Source organism: Onychomys torridus, chromosome 2 (genome assembly GCF_903995425.1).
Source record: "Onychomys torridus chromosome 2, mOncTor1.1, whole genome shotgun sequence".
Classification (NCBI taxonomy): Eukaryota; Metazoa; Chordata; class Mammalia; order Rodentia; family Cricetidae; genus Onychomys; species Onychomys torridus.
The window spans coordinates 116,581,790-116,591,661 of NC_050444.1; the positions used below are offsets into that span (position 1 = coordinate 116,581,790).

Consider the following 9,872-nt stretch of genomic DNA (forward strand, 5'->3'; position numbering starts at 1 on the left):
GAGCCAGAGTAAGTTGGCTGTGATTCTCCAGTACTCCTTATGTCTCGGAGGTGTTATCTTGCACATCCTGTACTTGTTTCACTATAGCAAACAAATGGTCTCTGCCATCTTGTGCCACTAACTGTTTCAAGAGGACACGTACCAACATGTTAAGAAAGCATGCCAAGGTCTTTAACTTCACAAGAAAGAGGCTGAGAACAAGTCTTGAAAGAACATAAATTTCATTTGTGATGCAGCTATTTTCTTTTCTTGACCCCTTATCATCCACTTAAGGCATCCCTCTGCCAGGCCGAATTTAAAGCAGAATACAGCCCCCACTGAAGGAGGCTGGTATTTGAAGCGTAACTCGCTAGCTTTTGGCTGTGTATCTGGTCTCTAATATTCTGGCCTTCCCCTAGGAAATTCCTGTGGATACTGGAATTGTGATTAGCCACAGTCTCACAGCTTTGCACAGGCCAAGGGACAGGCCCAACCTTCACCTCATAGGAGCGATAGGCTTTTGGACCTGAGTCATGTGGTGGTTTGACGTAGAGTTCTTTGGAGGTAATAGAGCTGGTCATGTTCCCTCCTCAGGATGTAGGGATGCAGCAGTAGATGGTGTCTTCTCAAAGCCCTTGGAGTATCTCAGAGCCACCAGGAGTTCTCTGGTTGTTCAGGAGGTCCTGCCCCTCTCTTCTGAACCCTCCTTTCATCCAGCACAGGCCCTCCCTGCTGACTGACAAGCTAACAGCTTTTGCCATCCTCCTGAAGTTAGAGGGCTTTGTGGGGGAGCAAGGGGGCAAGCAAAGAATGACCACAGCGCCACTTGCCTTGGATGCTCTGAAGTCAACCCAGGGGTTCCAGCTACTTAACTTCTTCCAGGTATGATTATGAGGAGGTGGAAGCCGAGGGTGCGAGCAAAATGATGAAGGACCTGGAGGCCCTGATGTTGGACCGCTCCTTTGTGGGGAAGCAGTTCTCAGCAAATGATAAAGTCTACACTGTGGAGAAAGCTGATAACTTTGAATATAGTGACCCAGTAGATGGAAGCATTTCAAGAAATCAGGTAGGAACCGATTGTGAGTATGTGGGAGAGATGCTCCAGAGTGTCATCTCTGAAGCGTCAAGAGAAAATGGGAAAAAGGTCCCAAGGTTGTGTTTCCTTTGCAGGCCTGTTTTCCTGGGGCAGTTGATCTCAATTGGCTTTGTGCCCAGTTACATATGACTCTCATAGGGAGATTTTTTTCCCCCCATAGTTCTTTGCAGCCTCTATATGCCAGAGGGATTTCTGTAAACTTATACCCAAGATCCCAAGATGCTATGTAGAATATATGGGAAAGTCTTAAAGATATAGAAAAACATTAGTGTGTCCCTAGATATCAGTTTCTCTCTCCAGACACGAGAGCAGTATGATGTCATGAGTGGCATTGTATGTACTCCTTTTATGTGCTCCAGATTCACAATTAGACTATGCCTCTCCAAGGAAGACGTCCTGCTTAGAAATCCCACTGTTGTTATCTGTGGCCTTCTGACAAGGCAACGCATAGTAGGACAAGGTAGCTGAGAATCTGGCTTATCCTGGGTGGTGACAGATGGCTGGGGTTTCTCATGATGTGTCCTAAGGCTACAGGATGGTCGCCCTTCTTGCTCCTTCTCACAGTCATTTAGCACCCAGGGTCTGTTTGGTTTTAGATTTGTTGCCTGTTGTCAAGGAATGAAGTCATGTCTGGTAATTTGGAAGCAGAGACAATGAAGGGGATGAAGGTGTTGTCGCCCCCCACCCCACTCCTGCTTGCTTTTTCCAGAGGGATGCAGAGCATTGGCTTGCTTCCTTACACAGCATCTGCCAGGTTTTGGAGGAGATGGGTTTGGGGAGTCACTGGAAGCCCCCTGTAGAGAGTAGGTAGTAGGTGGACATTGGAGCCTCCCCATGGCCATCTTCAGTACCCGGTTCTAGCAAGTGGCATAGCCTCCTGTCTTCACCATGAACGAGGACTCTGGATCAGTCTGGATGATGGTAACTTGGGTCTTGCGACTAGCAGGAAGGAGGCCTGTAGAGGAGAGAGTGGACCAGAGGTTGGCAGAGCTGCACAGAAGCTGTAGTGAAGCCTTGAGAGCAAGGACCAAAGTTCAGAACACAAGGCCTGGACTCTGCAGGCACCTCATCCACGAGAGAGAGAGAGGGGCAGGGCAGTGGCACTGTGGGAAGCTGGAGCTGTATTCTGGGCCGTCAGGAAGGAGACAGCAGTGCCACTTTGTAGGATTGGGAAACTGGAGCACTCAGAGGGAAGATGAGGAAGGAGAGAAAACGGCCCAAGTACAGCTAGGGAGGGGGTTTGGGAAGCTTCAAGTTGAAGCTTGGGGGTGAGGACAACCCTGGTACACTTATAGAAAGTAAAACATGCTGAGTGGGAGTGAGTGTATCCTCTCCGTTGACCAGCTAGAGAACACACTGTGCACTCCCCATCTGCTGTCCTCACAACGGATCTAAGGAATGGCACAGTTGAACCTGTGAAGTGGTGGTGGACACCAGGCGAGGAGTATCTCCTGGCCAGTCTTTGGCACTGTACAGATAGAAGGAAGGACCCTTAGGCAAACATCTAATGTAGCCTTTCTTCCTTACCCGGAAAAGTAGCTGTCTCTGCGTCTTCAACCTCTCCCCAAATAAGGCATAGAGGCACTGGAGGGAAGGAAAGGAGAAAAGGCCCCCCACAGACCTCACTCTGAATTGTCAGTCATCCATGACTGATGACTGGAACATGCTGGGTTAGTATGAGCACCCGCTCCTACTGTCTAGGGCTCGTGGCCCCTTCTCTGAGATTCCCTCCCAGTGCTTGCTACAGAGCCCTTCCCCTCATCTGCCTGCAGTTCCCTCCAGAGCCTCGAGTCAAATTCCTGCACTGAGCAGCTTTACTTATTTATGAAGCTTCAAGCTGAAATGACCAGTCCATGAATCACAGGGAAATGGGCAGGGGTGAGAGCCTTATGCCGTCCAGCATCACCAAGATTGTGTCTCCCAGATGACCCTGGAAATGCTGCTCCTACATTAGTTAAGCCTCTCCGTCTGGAGGCAGTGAGAGGCTGATAGAAGGCAGACTCACAGGGCTTGATTGCTGCCATCTATCAAGGATCTAATCCCCCAATGGATAAGATTGGGTCTCCAAATGGACCCCTCATGTCTGCCAGTCTTCAGGCTCCCTTTCTGCATTCGAGGGGGAAAAACTTTGCTTATCTTTTTCCAGGGCTTGCGGCTTATTTTTGCAGATGGTTCTCGTATCATCTTCAGACTGAGTGGCACCGGCAGTGCAGGGGCCACCATTCGACTGTATATTGATAGTTATGAGAAGGATGTTGCCAAGATCAATCAGGATCCCCAGGTAATGCCTACGCCCTGCACCCTGATTCATTATTTTAGTTCAAGGGAGAGATTGTGGTCCACTGAACCTGTGACATCATTGCCAGTTCTCAACAACCCATCAGGTCACCAGCTCTACTTGCTTTTTCCTTTGACTCTTTTAGTATGTTAGAGCAGAAATGACCAGTAACAGCCACAATAATGATTAGCTTTTCTCAGAACATTTGCTGTTTACTAAGCCCATTGCACAAGTAGACTCAGTTAACAATCTCATTCTGTCTCTGTCTCTGTTTCTCTCTCTCTCTCTCTCTCTCTCTCTCTCTCTCTCTCTCTCTCTCTCTTGTGTCTGTGTGTGTCTGTCTGTGTGTGTCTGTGTGTCTGTGTATGATGTGTGTAGTGATTGATGTATGCTTATGTGTTCTTGGAAACCAGAGAAAGATGCCCAGTGCCCTGCTATCATTTTCCTCCTTATTCCTCTGAGACAGGGTCTCTCACTGAGCCTGAAGCTAGGCTGGCAACTGGCAAGTGACCCTCTGTCTTTCCCCCTCACAGTGCTGGAGTTCTGAGTATGTGCCCAGCCATGCACAGCTTGTTTTGTGTGGGTTCCGAAGATTTAACTCACATGGTAATGCTTATGTTGCAAGCACCCTTACCTGCCCCAGCCCCTATTCATTTAATTCTCAAATCATATAGACTATTACTCTCCCTTGTACTGATAAGGCCACTGAGACACAGAAAGGCAGCCAGCACTTACTAGGCATGTGCTCTGTGCAGTGGCAGTTACATGAGAATGGGTCTTTGCATCTGTTCTTGTCTGATGTCTGGCCTGCCCTTGATCATGCTTTGCTTGGTGGATCACCTGCTCTGACAAAGCATTTGCTGGTTCCAGCTTTGTTAGGAGTGGGGACAAGCAAGGACAGGCAATAGTGTGTGTCTTGCTGGAAAAGTCTACTGACTAGAAGCCTACTGGATTGGGTACCTATGGAGTATGTAGGAATGAACAGGGGTCCTGAACTTCCAGAATAATCACCAACATGGAGGCGCTAAAAGGAAAAATGGTACACAGAGGAGTCTCCCCAAGTGTCTTCCTCACAGTACTCATCTTGGCAGATGCTCTTGAGCTAGAGCTTTGTATCCACAAAGGGTGTAGGGAACAAGACACATTTGCTCTCTGGGTGATTCATGGCTCATATTGTGCCATAAAGGCTCAAGACAGCTTACTCTGAAAGATGCTTATTAAATGACAGCTACTGAAGAATTCAACAGGCATTTTCCAATGGCATATAAATGGCCAGGAGGTATGTGAGAAGGAAGCCCTGTCACTATTCATAAGGCAAATGCAGATGAAAGCCGGAATAAGTTACAGCCCCATCCCTACAGACTGACCATTGCAAAAGGACCAAAGATAAATGTTCGTGCTGGGGAAAAGGGAGCACATTAGCATGGCAGTTTTCAAAAGAATAGATGACCACCCACACATACAACAAACAAACCAATTATGAAGAACTTCCATGCAATCAACAACCTTTGCCTGGGTGTGTGTCCAGAGAAACTGGAGCCTTCGTGCTGAAGAGATGGCTACACCTCCTAGCCACTTGCTGGGTCCTATGCCCACGGGTCAGCAGATGAAGAGAGAGGCGTGACCAAGTCACACAATGCAAAATTACTCTGTCTTGAAAAATAAGAGAGTCCTGCCATTTGTAGCCATATGGTGAACTTGGAGAACGTTATACTGAGCAAAACAGGTCAGTTGCAGAGAGGCAGATGCCATAGGAGCATATTTACTTGTGGAAGCTAGAAAGAAATAATTTAACTCAGACAGAGAGAGAAGGGTCCCTAGCAGGGGCTGGGCAGGGTCAGATGTTAGTTCAAGGGTAGAGACTTGCAGTCAGGTAGGATGCAGGAGTTGTGGATCGCTCAGAGCCACTGTTATGCCTGTAGTTAGTAATGCTGTATTAAGTGCTTAAATTTTCTGAGAAAATGTACTGCTAATGTCTTCACTACCATCGTGCCATAAAAGGAACTATGAAGAGATTGGCTATGTCAGGTAGTTTGACAGTAGTAATCACTTCACTGTACAGCTCCTCTCGGGAGCTGGGGGGTTGGCCTGACGGCAGAGTGCCTGCTTAGTATCCATAAGCTCCACCATTCTGCAAAGAACCAAAGCTTTAAAAATTTCATTTGATACCTTAAATGTAAAGCAATTTTTATGAAAAAGAAATGAAATAATGTGTGTCATATGTACTTTTGCACAAAGCCTCTTTTCTTCTCATACCTAATAAAAAATTATAAAACTCAAGTTTGGAGACTCTCAGTGTAGTGAGTTTGAGCATATAGGCTGTACAGTTAGTGAGATCTTATTTTCCATCCTCTTCCTGCCACTGAAGACCTGTGTACGTGGGTGGATTGTTCCATGTTTTTGTGTCTTGGTTTCTTTGTATATAAAATGGTGTAGTGATAACTTGACATCATTGCAGGGCTGGTAGGCAAGGTCAGCTTCTAAGAAAGGTCAAGTCATGGCTGGAGAGATGCACAGGTTAGGAGCACTTGCTGCTTTTGCAGAGGACACAGTTTTGGTTCCCAGCACTCACTTGGTAGCTCAGAACCATCTATAACTCCACTTCTAGGGAATCTGACACTTTATTCTGACCTCCATGGACACTAGTCATATGTTGTTCACCTACATACATGAAGACAGAACACCCATGTACATGAAATAAGACATCTTTAAAACATTAAAAATTAAAAATCCAAAGCAGTTCAAGGCTGATGAGGTGGCTCAGTGGGTAAAGGGCATTTGCTACCAAGTCTTATGACCTGAGTTTGAACTCCAGAAGCCACATGATGGAAGGAGAGAACTGGCTCCCCTAAGCTGTCTTCTCACCTCCACATGTGTGCTGTTGTGTTACACACACACACACACACACACACACACACACACACACACACTATAAAAAAAGAACTATTCATTTTCAATGTTTTACCCTAAATTTTTAATTGTAAACAAACAAACAAACAAACAGCCAAGCGTATCGTCCTGTCTTTTTCAAGTACACGGTTTAGTAATGCAGCGCACATTTGCATTGTTCCCAGCAGAGCGGCAGAACCTTGTCGTTTTGCAAAGCTGCAAGTTGACCTTTAGGTGGCAGGCAGCCTGTTTTTTCTGTCGGTCCTTGCAGCCAGCCGGGAATTTGACTAAATCCTTGTGCACAGTTGCTTTTGTCAAAAAGGAGCTGCAAGAGCCTGCTTCTCTGTCACACTTTGTCCAGCAGCCAGGCCCCAACTTCAGTAATCTCCACATCCTTGTGTGGTTCTGGCTTCCCTAAAACTTGAACCAAAGGCCCTGGGGTCTGCACCACCAGCCCTTAGGATAATAGAGAAAGAGGAAAGGAGGAAGATGGGAATGTTTTTCTCTTTTTATCTTCAAGATAAAAGCCTGTCTGTGCTAGACAGAAGGAATGAAAAAAATATTTCTTCTGAACCTAATTCCCAGGACCAAGGATCATACAAAAGCTTGGGGTTTTCTTTGTGCCTGCAGACGCCACCAGCCGCCTGGGGAGTGTCTGCCCTTATTCTGTAGCTGCTGTGTCAAAGCCCCAAGGGTAGTGGCTTGTGGTAGTCTCAGCAGGTGGAGCTGGCTTTCCCACTTAACTGGATCTGATGTAGATAAAAGACAGTAACAGGAAGAAAAGGTCCTGTTCTGGGCCATTTGTGTCCCATCACTACACACCTTCAGTGTGGTGTGGTATCAGTTTCCTCCTCTGTGAAACGGGTAGTTTAACTTTATACATTTCTGTTTGTCTAATATCAAAGATGATTCATTTCAACAGTGGAATCCACTCCCCCAGCCCCCAGTGAAAACTAGCTGGGAAGGAGGGGGTTGCATCTGAAAGATCTCTTTGGGTACAATGTAAGGATTAGCTCAGATGATGCAGAAGGACCCAGCTAAGAGAACAGTGTTTTAGTAGGAGGCATGGCAGATGGTTGGAAAGAAGTGGGTACCATGTAAGAGATTTACAGCATAAGAATCTCTTGGGCTTGATGGGATGAATGTGGGGAATGTGGAGAGGTGGTATGCAGAAAGGTTTGGTTGCTTGCTTTGCAGGGTAGACCCTGGAGTTGGTTCACTGAAGTAAGGAGTGCTGGAGCCAGGCTTGGGTTTGCTTTGTTACTTAAAAGAGCTTCAGGTATCACGGTGGTCAGACTCGTGGACCAGGGATCCGTTTATGAAAGTGATGGAAAAGGGACTTCGCTTTGTGTTTCTCCCAGGTCATGCTGGCTCCCCTGATCTCCATTGCTCTGAAGGTGTCCCAGCTCCAGGAGAGGACGGGACGCACTGCCCCCACTGTCATCACCTAAAAGATGTCCAGACATGGTCCATCCCTCCACCCAGGACCCACCCATGCCACCTGATTGAAGAGCTTGGACAGAAAGAGTGCATTCGCCTGGGCTTTTTAGGACTTGATTTTTTTTTTTTTTTTTTTTTTTTACTTCCTACTTGATAAATAGCCATTTGTGAGGCACTGTATATGGAAAGGGGAAGACAGACCTGAGGACTCACACTCAGGTCTGGTCCTTCTCTTGTTCTCTTGAACTGCTGCTGGGGGTACTGTTTACACCACTGTGTAAAGATTTGGAGGCCGAGGGTCAGCAAGTAGCATGTGCCTATGCTGCGGCAGCAGCAGCAAGGCCATCTTCTGTGGGTAGGGTATGCCGTGACATGATCCTGAAGTTCCTGCTCCACTGTGAAAGTCTCCCCATTTACTGTTTACATGTAATCCAACAGAGTACGGTTTCTGGTGCCTTCTCTAATTAGTTTTCCTCCGAGTGAGACGTGCTTGTCTGCAGATCTCTGGGTTGTTTTGCAGCGTGGTCCCATCTGCACAGACATTTGGGATATTAAAGCAGAATGCACTACTGTTGCCTCTTGTCTTCTTCCCTCTCAACTACAAAGGAAGAAAACAGACTGTCTGCCTTGTTTGAGGAGGGGGATTGTATTTTGCTTGGAGGTAGTGGTTTGTTTGATGAGGGGGTATTCTATTTTGTTTTGATGTCCTATCCAGAAAAACTTGATTTCTAGATAAGTTGAAAATCCTTAGGTTTAAGAACTCTGATTTTCAATCTCATCAGAAAAGCGGCCTCTGGGGCTGGAGAGATGGCTCAGAGGTTAAGAGTGCTGCTTGCTCTTCTAAAGGTCCTGAGTTCAATTTCCAGCAACCACATGGTGGCTCACAACCATCTGTAATGAGATCTGGCGCCCTCTTCTGGCCTGCGGGGATACGTGCAGACAGAACACTATACACATAGTAAGGTAAATAAATCTTTAAAAAGAAAAGCGACCTCTGGATACTCCCAAGGTTATCGAAGAAAGCTTGGTGCAGTCAATGACATCGGAAAGAGGGTGATTTTCAGGTCTGGTGGATCTGGTGGATCTGGTGGATCTGGTGGAGCAAAACCATGTATTTGCTATGCGGTGCTGGCTGCCCCAGGCCTGCCGAAGAGGCAGAAGAACCATCAGATCTGAGTAACCTTTACACATTTCTGTCCAGCCCACAAGGATAACATAGCAGTTAGAAGTGTGGCCTTTAAGCCAAGTGACCTGGGTTTGAATCATACCTGAGACCTTGAGTGACCTTGGGATGTCATTCACCTTCAAGGTGGGAGATGACAGTAGTTCTAACTTTGGGGGCATGGGGATCATTAGGTGTGTGAACCTGTGAAAGGCAGCAGGCACAGTATCTGCTCCACAGTAAGTTGTCAGATAGTCAGGGTTGTGTTGATGAGCTCTTTCTAGATTCTGAAGAGCACAAACTATGACATGCATAATTCATTTTATGGTTTGCAAGGATCTTGCAACACCAAGTTACTTTGCTATATTGACCATTCCAGAAAGGGCTCAGCTCTGCATACCTCCACCATGCAAGGTGAGCTCTCCATTATAGATGACCAACTCGTTACCTCTGGGTGAGATTCCAATATTATCCTTTAACAAGGGAGTCAGCTGACAGCTGAGCCTCACTGAAGATGCTGGTGGAGGTGATGGTGGGTGCCACTGTGGCCCTCACTCCAGGCCGGGCACTATTTGAAGTGCTGTCTGTGTTCTGGAATGCCCAATGATTCCATGAGAAAGGTACTCTGAATAATTCCCATGTTGCAGGGGAGTCTCAGTTCCCTACCAAAGTCACCACCCTTCGCAAAGGGTGGATGACCCGAACAGCGCAACCTCACAGTTCCCCACCGCTTAGTGTTACCATTTCCATTTCTAGACTACATCTTATGGCCAGTGGGGAAGGCGTGAAAACATTATTCTACTTATTAAAGGTTGATAATGTGCACCCAGGTGTTAAGAGATTTAGTTTAACACTACTGTTCCCCCCAAGAGATCGAAACATCTGCCAGGAAATAAATACTGGCTAAGGTTCAGAGGAAAGGATGTACAACATGTATCACTGCCCTCAAACTGCCTGTAGGACTGGCTGGGGGATCAGAGCCAGCACAGGTAGAATGCCATGAGTTGGGAAGGCAAATACCTGCTGTT

At 46.8% G+C, this 9,872-nt stretch overlaps 1 protein-coding gene across 1 annotated transcript in view; it reads left to right on the forward strand.

The window, feature by feature from the left end:
* Positions 1–7,815, forward strand: part of Pgm1 (phosphoglucomutase 1) — a 59,902-nt gene extending 52,087 nt beyond the window's left edge. Inside the window, exons 9-11 of the mRNA XM_036178379.1 lie at positions 862–1,045; positions 3,222–3,356; positions 7,604–7,815. Coding sequence (XP_036034272.1) covers positions 862–1,045; positions 3,222–3,356; positions 7,604–7,693 — 409 coding nt within the window. The 3' untranslated portion in view covers positions 7,694–7,815. The remainder of the gene's footprint in view (positions 1–861; positions 1,046–3,221; positions 3,357–7,603) is intronic.
* The last annotated feature ends 2,057 nt before the right edge of the window (positions 7,816–9,872 follow it).